The sequence below is a fragment of the Bidens hawaiensis genome, unplaced genomic scaffold (assembly GCF_021521415.1).
Source record: "Bidens hawaiensis isolate Kalapana, Puna unplaced genomic scaffold, B.hawaiensis_p1.1 tig00035161_1, whole genome shotgun sequence".
Taxonomy (NCBI): Eukaryota; Viridiplantae; Streptophyta; class Magnoliopsida; order Asterales; family Asteraceae; genus Bidens; species Bidens hawaiensis.
In genome coordinates this window covers 88,322-111,921 of record NW_027505357.1, presented here as the reverse complement: position 1 = coordinate 111,921, position 23,600 = coordinate 88,322, and the positions used below count along the sequence as shown (strand labels likewise).

Genomic DNA, 23,600 nt, shown 5'->3' with positions numbered 1-23,600 from the left:
AATACTGACTTGTTAAGGAACCTAAGTACCTAACCCTTAATAAATAACGTGTTCGTGTGTAGAAGAGGAGCTAGTATAAGCCTAGAAGTAGTCGAGGAGAGGAAATCCAAAGGGACTAGGAATCCTAATTATGGGAGGCACAATATTATTCCAATACGATAAATGTTTTATCCAAAAATGATAATAGTGGTCGACTCACGTCACATGGGCACGTCGCTCGCTCTGTTTTGATGCTGTCTTTCACACAATATTTGGTGCTACGACACGCATAAATCCAATTCATTCAATCTAATATCTGCATTTGCTGTTTTATATTTTCATTTTATGTGATCCAAAAAGAATCGAGCATTTACTTGTAAATAAATCCCGTCACGTCACGTCACTTAATAATATTTAATTGGTGTCATGTCAGTCACCCTCGCCTCATTCTTTCCCTTTCCGAAAAACATGTAAACCTTACATTATATCCCCTGTTGAAGTTTTAATAATAATAATAATAATAATAGAAATTAGAAACCCTAGAATCATTTTCAAGATACGATCTTTCTTTCCTTTATTGTAAAGGCGATCCACTCTAATTATAATTAGGGTTTGGATTCTAGATCTCTTCATTTCAATTCAAATAACAAACTCCCTCCTTTTTTTCCTTCCTCTGCTAGTTATCAAATAATAATAATAATAATTATTATTTGATGGCGGAGGAAGAATACAACGGCTCCGGCGATCGAAGCGAAGCAAGCGATTACTCGTCGGAGGACGAAGGGACGGAGGATTACCGGCGTGGAGGTTATCACGTTGTTCGTATTGGCGATACGTTTAACCATGCCAGATATGTTGTTCAGAGAAAACTCGGTTGGGGCCATTTTTCTACTGTCTGGCTTGCCTGGGATACTCATCAATCTCTACGTACCGGACCGATTTTGACTAATTGCACACACTCAATTTGTTACTGGTTCTTATGATATTGTGGATTGCAGATGAAATTGATTGTTTAGTTTGACCTAATATCGTATTTCCCCCCAAATTTGGAGTCATTTAAACTGTGATCAGTGATTACACTTGAACCTGCTTGAAATTAACTTATTAGAAATGAATTGTAATCGAATCAAATAAGGTTTTGTTCATGAACGTTTGTTAAGCTTTTATTTGACAAACGAACGGTTCACGAATGCCTAACCAAAAGAAGTTTATTGTCAGTGTTCGTTAAGGAAATGAACTTGTTCGTGAACGGTTCATGAACACAAACGAATGGGCAAAATTGAATACAAATAATGTTTTATTTGATTTGGCTAACTGATAATGGTCGGTGTCAACGGTTTGGTCTGGCTACCAAGTTTCTGTTGGTGCTTTTTTAACATTCGTTTTAATTAATCACAGAATACTCATATGCAATTTTGTTTTATAGTTAATTGTTTTTCTTGAATTAGTATGGTAAGATTATAAGAAGTCATTAAAAACACTTTAATGAACAAACATTAATGAACTTAAACGAGTAAATTATTGAACGTTCGCTAACATAATTGAACAAGCATAGCCTCTGTTCGTTTTCGTTCATTTAGTTAATCTAACAAAATTTGTTGTTCATGTTTGTTCATGTATTAAATGATCCAACTAAGCGAACTTCCTGTCGAACTTTCAGTTCGTTTACAGCCCTAGAAATGATAGTTTTCAAGCCTTTTTAGTTTGTTTTACAATTTTAGTATATGATTAGCATTATTAGGGCAAATCGTGGTCTGTTTTGTAGAGATATGTAGCATTAAAAGTGCAAAAGAGTGCACAACATTACACAGAGGCAGCAATGGATGAAATTACAATATTGAAGCAGATAGCTGAAGGAGATCCTGATGACAAAAAGGCTGTTGTGAAGCTTCTAGATCATTTCAAACACTCAGGACCGAATGGGCAGCATGTGTGTCTGGTTTTTGAGTATTTGGGTGATAATCTTTTGACATTAATAAAATATTCCGACTATCGCGGGATTCCTTTACACAAAGTTAAGGAAATTTGCTACCATATTTTAGGCGGTTTGGATTACTTGCATCAACAACTTTCTATCATTCACACTGATCTTAAACCAGAAAATATTTTACTTTTATCTACAATTGACCCTGAAAAAGATCCAAGAAAAACAAATGCGCCTCTCGTTCTTCCATCCGTTAAAGAAAGAGTTTTAACCGAATCTGGAGATTCTAAAGATGTTAATAACTCAAATGGTGATCTTACCATAAACCAGAAAAATAAAATTAGAAAGAAAGCTAAAAAGGCGGCTCTGAACTGTACTGGAAAAGAAGAATCAGAGGAAAATGAGGAGGATGCCACATCATCATTAATAAGAGGTGAATCCAGCAATGGAGGTCAACTTAACAGGAGAGGAAGCCGGTCAACAAGACGGAAGCTTGTAGAAGAAGTTGATGTTAAATGCAAACTGGTTGATTTTGGTAACGCATGTTGGACATATAAGCAGTTTGCTAGTGATATACAGACTCGACAATATAGATGCCCCGAGGTGTTATTAGGATCTAAGTATTCAACTTCTGCTGATTTGTGGTCGTTTGCATGCATATGTTTTGAGCTTGCTACTGGCGATGTTCTTTTTGATCCTCATAGTGGTGATAATTATGATAGAGATGAGGTATTAACATTAAATTTCTAAAACATCTATGTGAAGTGTTTTTATTAATATTTTTTTGTACTTTGCAGGATCACTTGGCGTTAATGATGGAACTTCTTGGAATGATGCCTCGAAAGGTATTTTTTTTCTTTCTGTTGAAGTAATGTGTGCCCTTCATGTGAGGGTGTGTCTTTTTGAATTAGAACCCTAATAAAATACTCTTTCAAACACTAGAACTCCAAACATCAACTTCATCACCTTCGATTGTGCACTGACCTTCAAGTAGCATCATCACTTTCGAGCACAAGGTATGCAAAATTCGTTGGTTCTAAATTTGAAAAGACACAGTTAATATCACATGAATGGCACATGACAGTTACTTAGCATCATCACTTTCGAGCACAAGGTATGCAAAATTCGTTGGTTCTAAATTTGAAAAGACACAGTTAATATCACATGAATGGCACATGACAGTTACTTATCTGTTAAAAACTAATTGGGGTTGACGGTAGGGGCTAAACATGCAACTATTTGACAAAAGTTTGAACTAAGTTTGCAACTTTTATAATCAAGGAACCAAACTTGCAATATGGTCAACCCACGGGGACCATTTATGTAATTTTCTCATTTCCTTGTAATCTTATTTAAAGATTTTGATTATTATGCAGATAGCTTTAGGTGGTCGTTATTCTCGGGAGCTCTTCAACCGACATGGTGATTTAAGACACATACGTCGGTTGGGTTTTTGGCCTCTGCACAAAGTGCTTATGGAGAAATATGAGTTTAATGAACAAGATGCGAAGGAACTAGCAGATTTTCTTGTTCCGATTCTTGATTTTGTTCCTGAAAAGAGGCCTACGGCTGCTAAATTACCTAATCACCCTTGGATCACTGGAAGAATATCTCAAGATCTTGGTTCTGTTCTGACTCATGCTGCTGATAACAAGATTTTGGATAATAATAATAATAATAATAATAATAATAATAATAATAATTATAATAAAAATAGAACTGATTCTGTTGCAACTGATTCTCAGAGTTCGATGAATAACAGAGTTGATTTTGTTGTAACTGATAACAAGATTTTGGAAAGTACGAGAGAGAAAGATGAGAGAGAAGCAGTGGAGGTTGGAGTGAGGAATATATCAATTGGAGGAGTTTCAAAACCTGTTTTACGATAAGCATATGCCAAGTTTCACAGGTATCATAATGATTATCATCGTTACACAACGGCTTTTACAGTTATTGTAACACCCCAACCCGGAACAGGCTAACGTGTTACTATTACAGATATCAAATCAACGCCACAATCCAAAATACAACAAAAATTAATGCAACCTACGTCATATTATTAAACAAAATGAATTAACTTTTAGAAGCTTGAACTTCATTTTTTTATCTCTCCTCACTAAAATACCCAGAATCCCGGATTACCTGAAAACAAAATAAGAAAAACAAAACAAGAAAACACGGCTGAGCCAAAAATTGCCCAGTAACGGAAAGAACAATAGTATAGGTAAAGGCACACATAAGACAAAACGCATACAGAAATAAAACTGAAACTATTGCGGATATAAAACCACGTTTTAGACCGAACTATAATTAAACGCGAAACATAATCCGGTACACGATCGGGACGTAATCTGAATATACTCAAATCTAATCAAATGCATATACACATATCAAGACGGACCAGAAATATAGCGAAACAAAATATAATTACTAAAGTACACGACGATGATGTTAAAATAAATAGGTCGTGTAATACGGAAGCACCCAGAGCCTAAACAGAGGGGTACACAGCTAGCTAGTCCATGCACCAAGGAGACGGTGTGGGTGGCGTGCACACATTGTTCCATCTCAAACAGAAGTCAGGAGTCAGGAGTCAGGAGTCAGAAGTCGGAGCTAAGATCGATCTATACGCCTCTAAGTGGCCAAGGTACTACATGAGTACTTTCAGAGACGCCGTGAACTTTGATTACGCACTGTCACGATAAGTGCCATGTCAGGAGTCAGGAGTCAGGAGTCGGAGCTAAGATCGATCTATACGCCTCTAGGGGCCAGAGTGCTTATACAAGCACAAGCTAGAGACGCCGTGAACTTTGATTACGCACTGTCACGATAAGTGCCATGTCGTTGACGCCCCAACGACAAGTCAGAAATGCTCGGGTAACAGAGTACTGAAGCTAAATTCATATAACTAAATTCGAACAGGAACATGCAACAATGAATACAAAATATATATAACCTATTGCATGTTAAAAACTTAATATTAAACATATCATACGGATAAACTGAACTCAATCTGAAACTGAAAAATAACAAAAATCCGCACTACGAAGTGACGGACATAGAATATAATATAGAACCAGTACTATGAGTGAAGAAAACTAAAACCCGTACTACAAAGTAACGGAATATAAATAATACTAAGAGGAAACAAAGACGGAAACCGTACTACCAAGTAACAGAATATAATTGATACTAAAAGTAACAAAAACAGAAACCGTACTACGAAGTAACAAGAAACAGAATCCGTAATGAAGTAACGGAATATAATTTATACTATGAGTGACAGAAACCAGAAACCGTACAACGAAGTAGCGGAATATAATTAATACTAAGAGGAAACAAAACAAGAACCCGTACTATGAAGTAACAGAATATTAATAATACTAAAAGGAAACAAAAACAGAATCCGTACCTTAATTTAGCAAGGCAAAGTAACACAATGGCAACGTCCTTAAACTGTATTAGCACCTACACTTTAGTCATCTTGATTAGGATTTACCGTGATCCAATTCGTTTGTTGATTGATGTTCCGGCGACGAATACTTTATACTTAAACATATATATATTTTACTATTGTTTAGAATTCATAATTACCTAGTAACTTGCAATAACTTTTAACAATACCAATTATTTTTGTTGCTAGTTAGACAAGTTGGCTTAAAAGAAAACTAGAAAATATGTTTTTATGGGTTTGATGACTTTAACAGTAATAAATAATAGATACTTTATTGAATAAAGGTTACATGATTTATTGATTATTATATTTGAACATGTATGCATGAAACCAAACTGAGTTTTCATCTAAAATTATATATAGGTTACTTAGCTTATGCAGTACCAACTTCATTACTTCTTTGTAATACAATCACATGAATTATCATGTTGTATTCATCGTAATTTACTCTTAAGCTGCTTGTCAACTTTACATATTAATTATGTATAAGCATTAATCAAAGGGCTCCATATGTGCCGAACAGAAGAAAAACTGGACAAAAACATTCTTATACATATATCGATAATCGGTTTTTCGTGTGGTATGTTTGGTTAGTCGCCGGAAACGAATCAAAAGTCAGTGGCCAAATTCAAAGATGACATATTAAAACTCATAACATGGTTATTACCTCAATATATATAAATATATATGGCCGAACCGAACGTATCAAAGATCGAGCGAGAGCGGTGAGAGAATACGGATGCGTGATGGCGGCCAAAAAGCGGAACGCGACGTCAAACGGTGAGCAATAGTGACAGTACGCAACGACCGTAGTGGCGTGACAAGCGGCTGCGGCGGAAGAAGATGGTGGCGGTAGAGGTTATGGTATGGGTCTTTGAACGGGGACGATGGGTGGCGTGAGTGATTTAGGGTTTTCCAAAGAAAATGGTTCAATGTATGATATTTAAAGGAATAATAATAAAGACCACAAGTTTCGGTTTAATCGTTTAACTTTGAGATTAGGATATAATCATTAGTTCTGGATACGTAGATGACTAGATGATGTGCATGTCTCAAATTTGGTTTTTAAGAAACAGCAACTATGGTCCTTAGTTTATTTCCATATTTACACAACAAACCTTTTACTTTATTATTTGTTTTAACTAACCCCTGAACTCATAACTACTATTACTAAGTTATATATTAAAATAATATATATATGAAAACATTAGGTTATTTACCATTAACGTTCTACCAGTTTAACAAGACGCTAATACTTTTAATTATTTCCGTACTCGACAAATATTATTTTATTGTTTAAGAAAATTTCTGAGTATTACAGTTCATTTAGTAAATAAACGAACTTCCCGCCAAACTTGAACAGTTCACCGAGCGTTCGGTTCGTTTACAGGCCTACCTGGGTGGCTTTTATATTCTATAATATTGTTTTTGTAATTATGCATTTCTGAACACTTGTTAGTCATATCTGTACTCTTTATCAAAACTTTGTTTGGAGCTGAGTATAAAACGAATAAACAAAACTCTTGAGTGACAAAATTATCATTTATGTTCTTTAACAAATCACGTTTAACATATTAGTCGCCGGAAACAAATCGGAATTAACTCAACTAATTACTCATGCAAACGAACGTCTAACAGAGAACCGACTATTACCTCAATAGCCGCGAGACCTAACGTAGCTAATGCGAACACGGATGCGTGATGGTCGGAGCAAGAAATCAGACGGTAAGAAGCAACAACGGTACAAGACGGCGGTGCGTGGAGGCTGTAGTGGTTGTAACTGGTGGCTGCGTTCCTCGCGGTTTCTCCGGCGAGTTGCAGGGCGGCGGCGGTGGTGTATACGGCAGAGAGATAGAGAGAGATGGTTTTCTGAATGGATATTATCGTTTATATATATATATGTGTGTGTGCGTGCATTTAAACGAGTTATAAACAAAAATCAAATCCCGATATAATCTTGTTTGTTGTTGCTCACGTAGTCATCGGAAAGGAACGTAGGTGTGTGCCTGGTTTCAAATTGTGTTTTAGAAATTGGCAAAACTAGTCCTCAAACTAATTTTAACTAATTTAAACATTTACATTTTAACCATCCTTGTATTATTATTATTATTATTATCAATTCAAATTACGGGTATTACAACTCTACCTCCCTTAAAAAAAAAATTTCGTCCTCGAAATTGTTGGTTACAACTGGTAAGATATGGAGCATATAACTAGACAAATACGAAACAAAACTTCGAAATTTCACGGACTCAGATAAACGAATTTTACACATTTAAAATACACGTCGACAAATCGTAACAGCTGGAATGGCTGACTCATTGCCATAATGATACCGAGTAAACTTATGGGTAAACTAAAACATTTAAATGAGAAAACTTAATCATATTACTAAAATGAAATAGAATTTTTTTTTTTTTTTTAATTGCATATAACTGGGTGGATCACAAAAAAAAATGTCAAACGGAGACATCTAAATGAATCCTATAACTAGTAATCGAGACAAAACAGATAACTGAAACGGGATACTATAAGTAGAACTTAAAAACGGTAACTAATTTGATCCTTCAAAAATTAAAAAAAAAAACTCAATATCAAATTCAAAAATCACATTTTATAAGTTTACATATTTTTTTTTTTAACTCTATACAAATAAATAAATAGATAAATTAATAAACACATAACACTAGCACAATAAAGTGAAAATATTATGACGAGGTCATATCGGACGGAGTATTAGAGGAACAAAATCTGCACAACAGAATTTTGGTAGCACACATGCGTACGTATAAATTCACGGTTACATTTGCGACGTGCAATCGTTAATTTACTTTACAGTGTCTTTACGGATTCAGAAAAACATTAATCTACATCATAGGGATTCAATAACACACATATGTAACTGTAAATTCACCATTACGTTGATCAAGTGTAATCGTCAATTTACTTTACAGTAGTGTCCTAATTGTCCACCCATAATGCATCTCAAAGTCCTAGCTATGATTACAAAGAAATAACGTTGCGATGACAAACAAATTATGAAAGATGTCGGTTACTTAAAGGTGTTTACTAACACCAAGTCTCATATTTATTTAGATTATAGGTCCTGCGGAATATGTCTCGAGGCATACGAGGTAGCAAGGTCTAAATCGAGTGTAAAGAGGGTTAGTCAAAGTCATGATCTCTTTGGTGGCTTCAAACAATGTCTTCGGAAGTCACTTCTTAAGTCATAGAGCGCAAGCGGTGGAGAAGACAGAATAACTTAACTCATTGTACTTGACTAATTTATAAAGTTAAAAAGACGCCTATTTCTAACAACGACGGGTTTCTTACTGACATTGGGAAAATCACAAAATGATGAATAATGACAGGAAACATGAAACCCTAACCCAACGTCTACCCATTCCCTCACAGGTTTTACTTTTAGGTTTAAGTTTTCTACAGGAAAGAGCCTTTGCTCTGATACCATAACTGTAACACCCCAACCCGGAACAGGCTAACGTGTTACTATTACAGATATCAAATCAACGCCACAATCCAAAATACAACAAAAATTAATGCAACCTACGTCATATTATTAAACAAAATGAATTAACTTTTAGAAGCTTGAACTTCATTTTTTTATCTCTCCTCACTAAAATACCCAGAATCCCGGATTACCTGAAAACAAAATAAGAAAAACAAAACAAGAAAACACGGCTGAGCAAAAAATTGCCCAGTAACGGAAAGAACAATAGTATAGGTAAAGGCACACATAAGACAAAACGCATACAGAAATAAAACTGAAACTATTGCGGATATAAAACCACGTTTTAGACCGAACTATAATTAAACGCGAAACATAATCCGGTACACGATCGGGACGTAATCTGAATATACTCAAATCTAATCAAATGCATATACACATATCAAGACGGACCAGAAATATAGCGAAACAAAATATAATTACTAAAGTACACGACGATGATGTTAAAATAAATAGGTCGTGTAATACGGAAGCACCCAGAGCCTAAACAGAGGGGTACACAGCTAGCTAGTCCATGCACCAAGGAGACGGTGTGGGTGGCGTGCACACATTGTTCCATCTCAAACAGAAGTCAGGAGTCAGGAGTCAGGAGTCAGAAGTCGGAGCTAAGATCGATCTATACGCCTCTAAGTGGCCAAGGTACTACATGAGTACTTTCAGAGACGCCGTGAACTTTGATTACGCACTGTCACGATAAGTGCCATGTCAGGAGTCAGGAGTCAGGAGTCGGAGCTAAGATCGATCTATACGCCTCTAGGGGCCAGAGTGCTTATACAAGCACAAGCTAGAGACGCCGTGAACTTTGATTACGCACTGTCACGATAAGTGCCATGTCGTTGACGCCCCAACGACAAGTCAGAAATGCTCGGGTAACAGAGTACTGAAGCTAAATTCATATAACTAAATTCGAACAGGAACATGCAACAATGAATACAAAATATATATAACCTATTGCATGTTAAAAACTTAATATTAAACATATCATACGGATAAACTGAACTCAATCTGAAACTGAAAAATAACAAAAATCCGCACTACGAAGTGACGGACATAGAATATAATATAGAACCAGTACTATGAGTGAAGAAAACTGTAACATCCTAAAATTTTTTATATTGATAAATAAAAGAAAGTTATGTTTAGTAAATTCACGTTTTAGTTATTTAATGTCGAGTAAGGAACGGGTCTTGGGCTTAGTCATTTTATGAACTCGGCCTGTCTCGACCCGTAGGAAGCCAACCCGAGCCTAACCAAACCCGTAGTATATAAACGAAAGTTCTTGACACTTCCACCATTTTCACCATCTTCCTTCACTTACACCCACCCAAACACTCTCATTTCTAGAGAGAGAAGCTAGAGAGAGAAAGTTCTCAAATCACAAATCCGAGTCCACAATCTTGTTCCTAATCGTTTTTGGTAAGTCCCTCTCGAAAATCATCCGTTTTCATAACCATTTTGGCCTCAAATCGAGCAAAAACGTAACTTGAGTTTTCGGGTCAAAAACCGCCTTGTTTTGGTGTCAAAATGCAAGCTTTTGTGTTTAAAAGTACTAGGAATCGATAGCCCTTTCAATCCCGAGCATTTCCATGTCAAAAACTTCGATTTTGGGTCAAAAATCTGGAAAATCTGGAAAACCCGTGGGTTTCTCCGTCGCCCAGCTTGAAGGAGTCGAATCAGACTCATTCGATCGAACCAGTCGATCGAATCAGTCCATTCGATCGAATGCGTAGATCGAACAAGTCCAGTCGACCGAATAGGGAAGCAACCGAATGGTCTCCAACTCATTCGATCGAACGTGTTCCTATTCGATCGAACGTGTTCCTGTTTGATCGAACGTGTTCCTATTCGATCGAACGTGTTGTATTCGATCGAACGTGTTCCTATTCGATCGAACGTGTTCCTATTCGATCGAACGTGTTCCTATTCGATCGAATCAAGCCAGAACCAAGCTGTTTCCAAGTTCGCCTAAGGTTTAACTTCGCCTGAAGCGAAGTTCGTCTATAAAATAAATTAAAAACCTAATGGAAAATGTGTTAAGGCAGTTATCGAAAATAAAATTTTTCCAAGCTGACCTGGCAGCTTAACCCCAGCCAGGGGCTCTGCCCCTTGGACCCCGCTAGGGGCTGCCGCCCCTAGAACCCCGCTGCCAGGGGCGCTGCCCCCGGACCCCCGTTCGTTGTGGGTCATATATAGATAGAAATACAAACGAGTAGCAGTAGTTAATTGATATGTGTAAATATTATACAGTTAGCCGAGCCCAGTTAAAGAAAGGAATTACGATCAACGGCGAGCGTAACAGGATCCAGGTGAGTTTCTAGCCCCATTCCTTGTTATGTTTTCGGGGCTGTGTGCATACTTGATGTGTTGTTAATACATTTATCCTAAGTGATAAGTGTATGCCATATGTGATATATGTGATATGTATGAATGATTGCTTGATGGTTCGTGAACGATCTTCGGATATTGCACGTACTGTCAGGTTGTAACGTTATAAAGCCATATGCGATATATGTGATATGTATGAATGATTGCTTGATGGTTCGTGAACGATCTTCGGATATTGCACGTACTGTCAGGTTGCAACGTTATAAATATGGCAAGTATGATATGTATGTTTATGTGTATGAACGTAATAAAGTTAATAAAAGAAGGAAATGACGGTTGTATGGTTGTATGGTTACGAAAAGGGTACCAGACCCTAATAATATCTGTGATGTTAGGGACCAGACCCTCATAATATCTGTGATGTTAGGGACCAGACCCTTATAATATCTGTGATGTTAGGGACCAGACCCTCATAATATCTGTGATGTTAGGGACCAGACCCTTATAATATCTGTGATGTTAGGGACCAGACCCTTATAATATCTGTGATGTTAGGGACCAGACCCTTATAATATCTGTGATGTTAGGGACCAGACCCTTATAATATCTGTGAGGTTATAGGGCGAAAGGCTCTTTAAAACGTATGATTATGAATGTAAAGAAAGTATGTAAGTAAGAAAGAAAGTATGTAAGTAAGAATGAAGGTATGAGTACTTATGTGTGTATGAAAGAAAGTTATGAGGTTAAGTACGTATGTATGTAACAAGGTATTGCATGGTAGTGTATGTTTAACTAGAACTCACTCAGCGTAGCTGACTTTTAGTATGCACGCAGGTGAGTAGGTTGAGACAGCTGGCTTGAGTGGAGGACACATGGCAGAAGACTAAAGCCTGGCATCTGAAGATCCGATATGTTTTATAAGTTACGTTTTGATTTTGAAAGACAAGAGGAATGTTTAAAGACATGATTATGAATTGATATGTAATGTTTTATGAAAGTTTTATATTCCGCGTAAAGTTTTTAATTAACTCTGATATTTAGAACTGTGTTTATGAGTAAATCCAACACGCAAGTAGGGTTACCGGTAACGGGGCCTTACAAGTTGGTATCAGAGCAAAGTTCGAGAGATTTAAGCATCCTACATGCTTAGACTCGAACAGAGAATGGGATTTAAGTAAGAAAGGAAAGAAGATGCCAGTTCAAGAATGCCATGTGTCGCTCAAGCAAGATCAGTGAAGGTAAGGTGTATGATTAAATGATATATATTAATGAGAAAGGAAAGATATGTGAACGTCAGGGATAGGAATAATTGATTGTTTGAATTGACTAACTGCTTAAGTAGAACCAGCACAAATAGACTCATAAAGGGAAGTGTATAGGACACGGAAAGCAACGTGATCAGCTAGTCACAGCTGGCCACTGTTATTACCTGTTAGCCTTGCTATCCTTGTACTAAATAGTTCCTTGAGTGACGATGTTTGTGTTTTCCCTTTAGAATACTAATGGCTGGAGCTGGAGAATTTGTTGAAACTGGGGGTCGCACTGGACGTCGTGGCAGGCCTCGTCTTGTCCGGCAACCTTCGGTAGAAGAAGCTTCCCACACCGAAGATGAAGGAAGCGCAGCTGGAGGAGACCAGAACAACAACGAAGAAGTTCAACTTAGCCCCGCAGTTCAAGCAGCCATCGTTCAGGCTGTAGTTGCTGCTGTGAAGAACCTGAATCCCGAAGGATCTGCTGGAAGCCGTGAACGAACTGCTGAAGGGGCGGGTGGTGATGGTAGAAAGGATGGGGAAGGTGAAAGAGGGGCCTCGAGTGGGGATAAGTCTGTGAAAGTCGATGATAGGAGAGGAGGACAAGGTGGGTGCAGCTATAAGTCCTTCAAAGGTTGTGACCCGCCTAAGCTGACTGGTTTAGGAGACGCAATCGCTACTCTCCAGTGGATAACCGCTATGGACAAGGTTATCCGCATTAGCGAATGCCGTCCCGACCAAGCTGTGGGTTATGCTACTCAGTCATTCGTAGATGAGGCTATGTATTGGTGGGAGAGTGTGGAGCAGAGGAAGACCCGTGAAGAGATCAAAGAGATGAAGTGGGAAGATTTGAAAGAGTTGGTAATGAAGAAGTTCTGTGCAGATGCCGAGGTTGAAAGAACGGAGATGAAGTTCCAGAATTTAAAAGCCGGTATGATGACGCATCGTGAGTATACCACGGAGTTCAACCGACTATCTAGGTTGGTGCCTGACATGGTTGACACTGAGGTCAAGAGAATCAAGTGTTATGTGAGGGGGTTGCCACAAAAGGTCCGCATGTTAGTCAGGGCGGTTCAACCTGCTACTTTTGATTCGGCTGTTGGACTCGCGGAAATGGTCTATGCTGACGTGGCCGCGGATGATAGGGTGGAAAGGGACGAAGAGAAAGAGAAGAAAGGGGTCACTCCTGCTAAACGACCCGGTACTCAGTTATGGAACTCCAAGGATAAGAAACAGAAAGTGTGGGAGAAGAGATCGTGTAAGACCTGCGGAAAGAGGCATGGTGGTGAGTGCAAGTGGGGTAAAAGTTCTAATGTTTGTCTCAAATGTGGAAAGGCTCATGGTGGAGAATGCAGAATGGGGTCGAATGCCTGTTATAAGTGCGGGAAGGTAGGGCATTATGCCAATGAGTGCAGTGCGAAGCCAACATGTTACAAATGTGGCAAGACAGGCCATATGTCAAGGGAGTGCACTGAAGGTGTAGCTGGAGGTAGTGGAAAGAAGGATGCCGATCAAGCTAGGCCCAGAACTAGAGCCTACATGCTGACCCAGGAACAAGCCAGGCAGATTCCGGATGTCGTCACAGGTACGTTTCTAGTGAACGATGTTTCCGCTTCTGTATTATTTGATTCTGGTGCGAATAGAAGTTTTGTAGCTACGACGTTTAGTAAACTAGCTAAAATGAAAGGCTGCCGAGTGTCTGAAACTTTCGTAGTAGAAACCGCAAGTGACACTTCGGTGAAAATAACAAAAATGGTGAAGAATTGTAAGATAGAGTTAGAGGGACATGAGTTCCCTGTTACTTTGTATGTTATGGCCTTAGGAGGGTTCGATGTAGTCTTGGGTATGGATTGGTTGTCGGAGTTTGAGGCTCAGATAGTATGTAAAAGTAAGATGATAAGGTTAAAGTCATTGGATGGTAATGCGGTGACGGTTTATGGTGATAAGGAGAGTTATGGGCTTAATGTCATTTCGATGATAAAAGCCGAGGGTTTGTTAAGGCGAGGGTGCGGTGCCTACCTGGCGTATGTTGTCAACGCTACGGCCGAGACGAAAGAAATGAAGAATGTTCCTATTGTGCGCGACTACCCAGAAGTATTCCCTGAGGATCTTCCGGGGTTGCCACCTGAGCGAGAGATAGAATTTCAGATAGATCTAGTACCAGGAGCCCAGCCCGTCGCGAAGGCGCCTTACCGTCTAGCACCGTCCGAGATGAAGGAATTGATGTCCCAACTGCAAGAACTCCTCGACAAGGGTTTTATCAGACCGAGTGTTTCTCCGTGGGGCGCACCGGTTTTGTTTGTGAAGAAAAAGGATGGAAGTATGAGAATGTGCATAGACTATCGTGAGTTGAATAAGCTTACGGTAAAGAATAGATACCCCTTGCCTAGGATTGACGATCTGTTTGACCAACTGCAAGGTTCGAGTTGGTTCTCACGAATAGATCTCAGATCAGGCTACCATCAGCTGAAGGTGAAAGAGGTAGACATCCCTAAAACAGCGTTCCGAACGCGGTATGGACACTACGAGTTCCTTGTAATGTCATTCGGTCTAACAAATGCTCCTGCAGCATTTATGGACATGATGAATAGGGTGTGTCGACCGATGTTGGATAAGTCGGTTATCGTCTTCATCGATGATATATTGATTTATTCAAAGAGTGAGTCTGACCATGCCGAGCATCTGAGAGAGGTATTGGAAGTTCTGAAGAAAGAAAGGTTGTACGCCAAGTTTTCGAAGTGCGCGTTCTGGTTAAGGAAAGTGCAATTTTTAGGTCATGTGGTTAATCCGGAGGGGATTACCGTGGACCCAGCTAAGATTGAAGCGATAACGAATTGGAAGACTCCGCAGAATCCGACTGATATACGAAGCTTCCTAGGGTTAGCTGGCTACTATAGGAGATTCATCGAAGGTTTCTCCAAGATAGCCGCACCGCTGACCGGTATGACCCGTAAGACGATAGTATTCAATTGGGGAAAGTTTCAGGAGGAAGCCTTTGAAGAATTGAAGAAGAGACTCACGCAAGCTCCAATCCTTACTTTACCCGATGGTGATGAGGATTTTGTTGTTTGTGCTGATGCCTCGCATCAAGGGTTAGGTTGCGTGTTGATGCAACGAGGGAAGGTGATAGCCTACGCGTCTAGACAGTTGAAGGTCCATGAGAGTACTTACCCGACGCATGATTTGGAGTTAGCAGTTGTAGTGCATGCTCTTAAGATATGGAGGCATTATCTGTACGGCACTAAGTGTACTATCTATACAGATCATAAGAGTTTAAAGTACTTCTTCGAGCAGAAAGAACTGAACATGAGGCAGAGAAGATGGTTAGAATTGATAAAGGATTACGACTGTGAGATTAAGTATTACCCCGGTAAAGCTAACGTGGTCGCTGATGCGTTAAGTCGGAAGAATGAGGAAGTCCTTGCAACAGTGAAGTCATACAAGTTGATCATGAACTCAAGTCTTTTTGAAGAAATCATCAAAGTGCAGTCAGAAGTGTTAGTAGACGAAGGGTTAGTAAAGAAAGAAAGGATTTATGGCCAGCAAGATGAGTTGATGGAAAACACTCATGGAGTTAAAACTAGATTTGACCGTATGTGGATTCCACGCCATGGTGATCTTAGAAGTCGAATCTTAGATGAAGCTCATAAGTCAAGGTACTCAATCCATCCTGGAGCTACAAAGATGTACCAAGACTTGAAAAGAGATTACTGGTGGCCAGGAATGAAGAGTGATGTAGTGGATTATGTTAGTAAGTGCTTAACTTGCTTACAAGTCAAGGCCGAGCACCAAAAGCCTTATGGGAAGATGCAACCGCTAGAGATACCTGAGTGGAAATGGGAACACATCACCATGGATTTCATAACTAAGCTACCTCGTACAGCTAAGCATCATGATACCATCTGGGTGATTGTGGACCGTTTGACCAAGAGTGCTCATTTTCTGCCCATACGAGAGGCCATCTCGTCAGAAACGTTAGCAAGCTTGTTCATTAAAGAAATTGTAACCAAGCATGGAGTACCGTTATCGATCGTGTCTGATAGGGATACACGGTTTACTTCGAGGTTCTGGAAGAAATTTCATGAAGCTATGGGGACGAGGTTGAACATCAGTACGGCGTATCATCCTCAAACCGATGGACAGTCTGAAAGGACGATCCAAACCCTTGAGGATATGCTACGTGCTTGCGTTTTAGATTTTGGTGGAAGTTGGGATGATCATCTGCATCTGGCAGAGTTCTCCTATAACAACAGTTACCATTCGAGTATTGGTATGCCACCGTTTGAGATGCTATACGGTAGACGATGTAGAACCCCGGTGTGTTGGGGTGAGATTGGTCAGAAGGAAATGGGAAGTATAGAAGTGGTTCAAGAAACGTCTTCAAAGTTCGATCAGATCAAAGCAAGAATGAAAGCCGCTCAAGACAGACAAAAGTCTTATGCGGATAAGCGGCGACGACCAATTGAGTTTAACGTTGGCGACTATGTGATGCTTAAGGTCTCGCCTTGGAAGGGGATTATCCGTTTTAGGAAAAGAGGAAAGTTGAGTCCGAGGTACATTGGACCGTTCAAGATTGTAAAACGTGTGGGTGAAGTAGCTTACAAACTGGATTTACCCGATGAGTTAGAAGGAATTCATTCAACCTTCCATGTTTCTCATCTGAGGAAGTGTCTAGCTGATGACACGTCTCACGTGCCATTAATGGACATTGAGGTTGATGAACAATTGAACTACATCGAGCAACCGATAAAGATCGTTGATCGCAAGGAGAAGCAGCTTCGTCACAAGATTATACCCTTGGTCAAAGTGATATGGAAGCACCGCAAGGGATCTGATGCTACTTGGGAAGTCGAGGATGAGATGCGCAAGTTTTACCCTAGTTTGTTTATGTAATAGTTAGGTTTCGGGGACGAAACCTCTTTAAGGGAGGAAGACTTGTAACATCCTAAAATTTTTTATATTGATAAATAAAAGAAAGTTATGTTTAGTAAATTCACGTTTTAGTTATTTAATGTCGAGTAAGGAACGGGTCTTGGGCTTAGTCATTTTATGAACTCGGCCTGTCTCGACCCGTAGGAAGCCAACCCGAGCCTAACCAAACCCGTAGTATATAAACGAAAGTTCTTGACACTTCCACCATTTTCACCATCTTCCTTCACTTACACCCACCCAAACACTCTCATTTCTAGAGAGAGAAGCTAGAGAGAGAAAGTTCTCAAATCACAAATCCGAGTCCACAATCTTGTTCCTAATCGTTTTTGGTAAGTCCCTCTCGAAAATCATCCGTTTTCATAACCATTTTGGCCTCAAATCGAGCAAAAACGTAACTTGAGTTTTCGGGTCAAAAACCGCCTTGTTTTGGTGTCAAAATGCAAGCTTTTGTGTTTAAAAGTACTAGGAATCGATAGCCCTTTCAATCCCGAGCATTTCCATGTCAAAAACTTCGATTTTGGGTCAAAAATCTGGAAAATCTGGAAAACCCGTGGGTTTCTCCGTCGCCCAGCTTGAAGGAGTCGAATCAGACTCATTCGATCGAACCAGTCGATCGAATCAGTCCATTCGATCGAATGCGTAGATCGAACAAGTCCAGTCGACCGAATAGGGAAGCAACCGAATGGTCTCCAACTCATTCGATCGAACGTGTTCCTATTCGATCGAACGTGTTCCTGTTTGATCGAACGTGTTCCTATTCGATCGAACGTGTTGTATTCGATCGAACGTGTTCCTATTCGATCGAACGTGTTCCTATTCGATCGAACGTGTTCCTATTCGATCGAATCAAGCCAGAACCAAGCTGTTTCCAAGTTCGCCTAAGGTTTAACTTCGCCTGAAGCGAAGTTCGTCTATAAAATAAATTAAAAACCTAATGGAAAATGTGTTAAGGCAGTTATCGAAAATAAAATTTTTCCAAGCTGACCTGGCAGCTTAACCCCAGCCAGGGGCTCTGCCCCTTGGACCCCGCTAGGGGCTGCCGCCCCTAGAACCCTGCTGCCAGGGGCGCTGCCCCCGGACCCCCGTTCGTTGTGGGTCATATATAGATAGAAATACAAACGAGTAGCAGTAGTTAATTGATATGTGTAAATATTATACAGTTAGCCGAGCCCAGTTAAAGAAAGGAATTACGATCAACGGCGAGCGTAACAGGATCCAGGTGAGTTTCTAGCCCCATTCCTTGTTATGTTTTCGGGGCTGTGTGCATACTTGATGTGTTGTTAATACATTTATCCTAAGTGATAAGTGTATGCCATATGTGATATATGTGATATGTATGAATGATTGCTTGATGGTTCGTGAACGATCTTCGGATATTGCACGTACTGTCAGGTTGTAACGTTATAAAGCCATATGCGATATATGTGATATGTATGAATGATTGCTTGATGGTTCGTGAACGATCTTCGGATATTGCACGTACTGTCAGGTTGCAACGTTATAAATATGGCAAGTATGATATGTATGTTTATGTGTATGAACGTAATAAAGTTAATAAAAGAAGGAAATGACGGTTGTATGGTTGTATGGTTACGAAAAGGGTACCAGACCCTAATAATATCTGTGATGTTAGGGACCAGACCCTCATAATATCTGTGATGTTAGGGACCAGACCCTTATAATATCTGTGATGTTAGGGACCAGACCCTCATAATATCTGTGATGTTAGGGACCAGACCCTTATAATATCTGTGATGTTAGGGACCAGACCCTTATAATATCTGTGATGTTAGGGACCAGACCCTTATAATATCTGTGATGTTAGGGACCAGACCCTTATAATATCTGTGAGGTTATAGGGCGAAAGGCTCTTTAAAACGTATGATTATGAATGTAAAGAAAGTATGTAAGTAAGAAAGAAAGTATGTAAGTAAGAATGAAGGTATGAGTACTTATGTGTGTATGAAAGAAAGTTATGAGGTTAAGTACGTATGTATGTAACAAGGTATTGCATGGTAGTGTATGTTTAACTAGAACTCACTCAGCGTAGCTGACTTTTAGTATGCACGCAGGTGAGTAGGTTGAGACAGCTGGCTTGAGTGGAGGACACATGGCAGAAGACTAAAGCCTGGCATCTGAAGATCCGATATGTTTTATAAGTTACGTTTTGATTTTGAAAGACAAGAGGAATGTTTAAAGACATGATTATGAATTGATATGTAATGTTTTATGAAAGTTTTATATTCCGCGTAAAGTTTTTAATTAACTCTGATATTTAGAACTGTGTTTATGAGTAAATCCAACACGCAAGTAGGGTTACCGGTAACGGGGCCTTACAAAAACTAAAACCCGTACTACAAAGTAACGGAATATAAATAATACTAAGAGGAAACAAAGACGGAAACCGTACTACCAAGTAACAGAATATAATTGATACTAAAAGTAACAAAAACAGAAACCGTACTACGAAGTAACAAGAAACAGAATCCGTAATGAAGTAACGGAATATAATTTATACTATGAGTGACAGAAACCAGAAACCGTACAACGAAGTAGCGGAATATAATTAATACTAAGAGGAAACAAAACAAGAACCCGTACTATGAAGTAACAGAATATTAATAATACTAAAAGGAAACAAAAACAGAATCCGTACCTTAATTTAGCAAGGCAAAGTAACACAATGGCAACGTCCTTAAACTGTATTAGCACCTACACTTTAGTCATCTTGATTAGGATTTACCGTGATCCAATTCGTTTGTTGATTGATGTTCCGGCGACGAATACTTTATACTTAAACATATATATATTTTACTATTGTTTAGAATTCATAATTACCTAGTAACTTGCAATAACTTTTAACAATACCAATTATTTTTGTTGCTAGTTAGACAAGTTGGCTTAAAAGAAAACTAGAAAATATGTTTTTATGGGTTTGATGACTTTAACAGTAATAAATAATAGATACTTTATTGAATAAAGGTTACATGATTTATTGATTATTATATTTGAACATGTATGCATGAAACCAAACTGAGTTTTCATCTAAAATTATATATAGGTTACTTAGCTTATGCAGTACCAACTTCATTACTTCTTTGTAATACAATCACATGAATTATCATGTTGTATTCATCGTAATTTACTCTTAAGCTGCTTGTCAACTTTACATATTAATTATGTATAAGCATTAATCAAAGGGCTCCATATGTGCCGAACAGAAGAAAAACTGGACAAAAACATTCTTATACATATATCGATAATCGGTTTTTCGTGTGGTATGTTTGGTTAGTCGCCGGAAACGAATCAAAAGTCAGTGGCCAAATTCAAAGATGACATATTAAAACTCATAACATGGTTATTACCTCAATATATATAAATATATATGGCCGAACCGAACGTATCAAAGATCGAGCGAGAGCGGTGAGAGAATACGGATGCGTGATGGCGGCCAAAAAGCGGAACGCGACGTCAAACGGTGAGCAATAGTGACAGTACGCAACGACCGTAGTGGCGTGACAAGCGGCTGCGGCGGAAGAAGATGGTGGCGGTAGAGGTTATGGTATGGGTCTTTGAACGGGGACGATGGGTGGCGTGAGTGATTTAGGGTTTTCCAAAGAAAATGGTTCAATGTATGATATTTAAAGGAATAATAATAAAGACCACAAGTTTCGGTTTAATCGTTTAACTTTGAGATTAGGATATAATCATTAGTTCTGGATACGTAGATGACTAGATGATGTGCATGTCTCAAATTTGGTTTTTAAGAAACAGCAACTATGGTCCTTAGTTTATTTCCATATTTACACAACAAACCTTTTACTTTATTATTTGTTTTAACTAACCCCTGAACTCATAACTACTATTACTAAGTTATATATTAAAATAATATATATATGAAAACATTAGGTTATTTACCATTAACGTTCTACCAGTTTAACAAGACGCTAATACTTTTAATTATTTCCGTACTCGACAAATATTATTTTATTGTTTAAGAAAATTTCTGAGTATTACAGTTCATTTAGTAAATAAACGAACTTCCCGCCAAACTTGAACAGTTCACCGAGCGTTCGGTTCGTTTACAGGCCTACCTGGGTGGCTTTTATATTCTATAATATTGTTTTTGTAATTATGCATTTCTGAACACTTGTTAGTCATATCTGTACTCTTTATCAAAACTTTGTTTGGAGCTGAGTATAAAACGAATAAACAAAACTCTTGAGTGACAAAATTATCATTTATGTTCTTTAACAAATCACGTTTAACATATTAGTCGCCGGAAACAAATCGGAATTAACTCAACTAATTACTCATGCAAACGAACGTCTAACAGAGAACCGACTATTACCTCAATAGCCGCGAGACCTAACGTAGCTAATGCGAACACGGATGCGTGATGGTCGGAGCAAGAAATCAGACGGTAAGAAGCAACAACGGTACAAGACGGCGGTGCGTGGAGGCTGTAGTGGTTGTAACTGGTGGCTGCGTTCCTCGCGGTTTCTCCGGCGAGTTGCAGGGCGGCGGCGGTGGTGTATACGGCAGAGAGATAGAGAGAGATGGTTTTCTGAATGGATATTATCGTTTATATATATATATGTGTGTGTGCGTGCATTTAAACGAGTTATAAACAAAAATCAAATCCCGATATAATCTTGTTTGTTGTTGCTCACGTAGTCATCGGAAAGGAACGTAGGTGTGTGCCTGGTTTCAAATTGTGTTTTAGAAATTGGCAAAACTAGTCCTCAAACTAATTTTAACTAATTTAAACATTTACATTTTAACCATCCTTGTATTATTATTATTATTATTATTATTATCAATTCAAATTACGGGTATTACAGTTATCATTACAACATTAATTTGTTTTAATAACAAAGATTATATTTCAGTGTTGCAGGTTATTTGTTTATGCACAATGTTGAATGAATTTTGTGGTGATGATGAAACATGCAACAAACTTTTGATATGATGCAAACGCGGTGAATGGGTGTAGTTAGAAGTATTCATCGTACAATTTGGGACAATAGTGCATACTGATTGTAATGTGGTTGTTATGAGTCCCACAGAGACCATGTATTATTCATGTAGAGGAATCATACCAAGTTGATAGTTGTGTTATATAAAGGGTATAAAGTTATTTCTTTCTTTTTTTTTAGGAGTTGGAAGACAGTTTCCTCTTTTCATTTTATATATGTATCTCTATTGATTCTTACTATTTGCAACTAGATTGATGTTGATGTGTTTATTGAATGGGCTTTTATATAAATAAGTTTAATGTGTATTATAAACTAGATTCGGATTTGGTTCCCGGTTCAGAATAAACTGAAAACTGAATTGTGAAAATAAAATAAATAATATATATGTATTTATATGTAAAAGATTAAAAATATATGTTTTATTATAATTTTGTTATTTGGATTAAACCGGTTTAAGAATCACAGATTCAAATTCCCTTTGTAACCGAATTTGGAATTTGGTATGGAAAATTTGAAGAATTTTGGTTTGATGTCTCATATGCTGAAGAAACAAATCTAGGAGCACCTAGATATTTATGGGCTACTCTTTGATCATATTTAAGTATTTAACTTAGGGGTGTTTGGGATTCTTTATTTTTATTAATTTATAACTTACAAACTTTTTAAAAGTTAATAAGGTGTTTTGGCAAACTATAAGGTCTTATGAATTTTAACTTACGCAGAATGTTTTGAAAAGTTAAGAATATGTAACTTATTAACTTAATGGGTTTGATTTACCTATTACACCTCTCTAACCCTCAAAGCCTATTACACCCCTTTTATAAAAGAGTGTCGTATTTAGTTATTTTGGTTTTTCTTAACACATAAGCTAATCAAAACATTTTTTTAAAACTTCTTTTAAAAAATTCATAAGTTAATATGTCATTTTAACAAAAAGTTGTTTTTTTCACTTAAATAAGGAATCCCAAACACACCCTTATAACTAACACAAGAAATTGCATCTAATGGAGCTATGACGTCATTCATTGCGGCAACCACTGGAATATTACAGAACAATCTAAAGAGGGTCATAGCTTATTCAACTTAGGGCTCAATGTAACCACAAAATAAAAAATTTCCATGTTTGAACAGAATAGAACAAAAAATTTTTTCTAAAATCAAGTAGGAAATTAGCAAACTACATTATCATTTTGCATAACCCACAAGATCAACAACAAAAAAATAGCAGTGG

General features: G+C 38.1%; 1 protein-coding gene across 2 annotated transcripts; it reads left to right on the top strand.

Annotated features, from left to right (window-relative positions):
* The first annotated feature begins 692 nt into the window (after nt 1–692).
* Nucleotides 693–22,534, top strand: LOC143612658 (uncharacterized). Of its 2 annotated transcripts, XM_077086591.1 has the most exons (5): nt 693–901; nt 1,744–2,632; nt 2,701–2,748; nt 3,280–3,812; nt 22,283–22,534. In XM_077086591.1, the coding sequence occupies exons 1-4, from the start codon at nt 693–695 to the stop codon at nt 3,790–3,792; spliced, it is 1,659 nt and encodes a 552-aa protein (XP_076942706.1). In that variant the 3' UTR covers nt 3,793–3,812; nt 22,283–22,534. The 2 variants fall into 2 exon arrangements, with proteins under 2 accessions (XP_076942706.1, XP_076942705.1); XM_077086590.1 differs by lacking the exon at nt 693–901 and having other exon boundaries at nt 1,650–2,632; nt 22,291–22,534.
* The last annotated feature ends 1,066 nt before the right edge of the window (nt 22,535–23,600 follow it).

Excerpts from the sequence above, each read along its gene's own strand:
- LOC143612658 (XM_077086591.1), top strand. The coding sequence starts at position 693 with ATGGCGGAGGAAGAATACAACGGCTCCGGCGATCGAAGCGAAGCAAGC. Across the intron at positions 902-1,743 it reads GCCTGGGATACTCATCAATC|GAGATATGTAGCATTAAAAG; the intron begins TCTACGTACCGG and ends GTCTGTTTTGTA. Across the intron at positions 2,633-2,700 it reads ATAATTATGATAGAGATGAG|GATCACTTGGCGTTAATGAT; the intron begins GTATTAACATTA and ends TGTACTTTGCAG.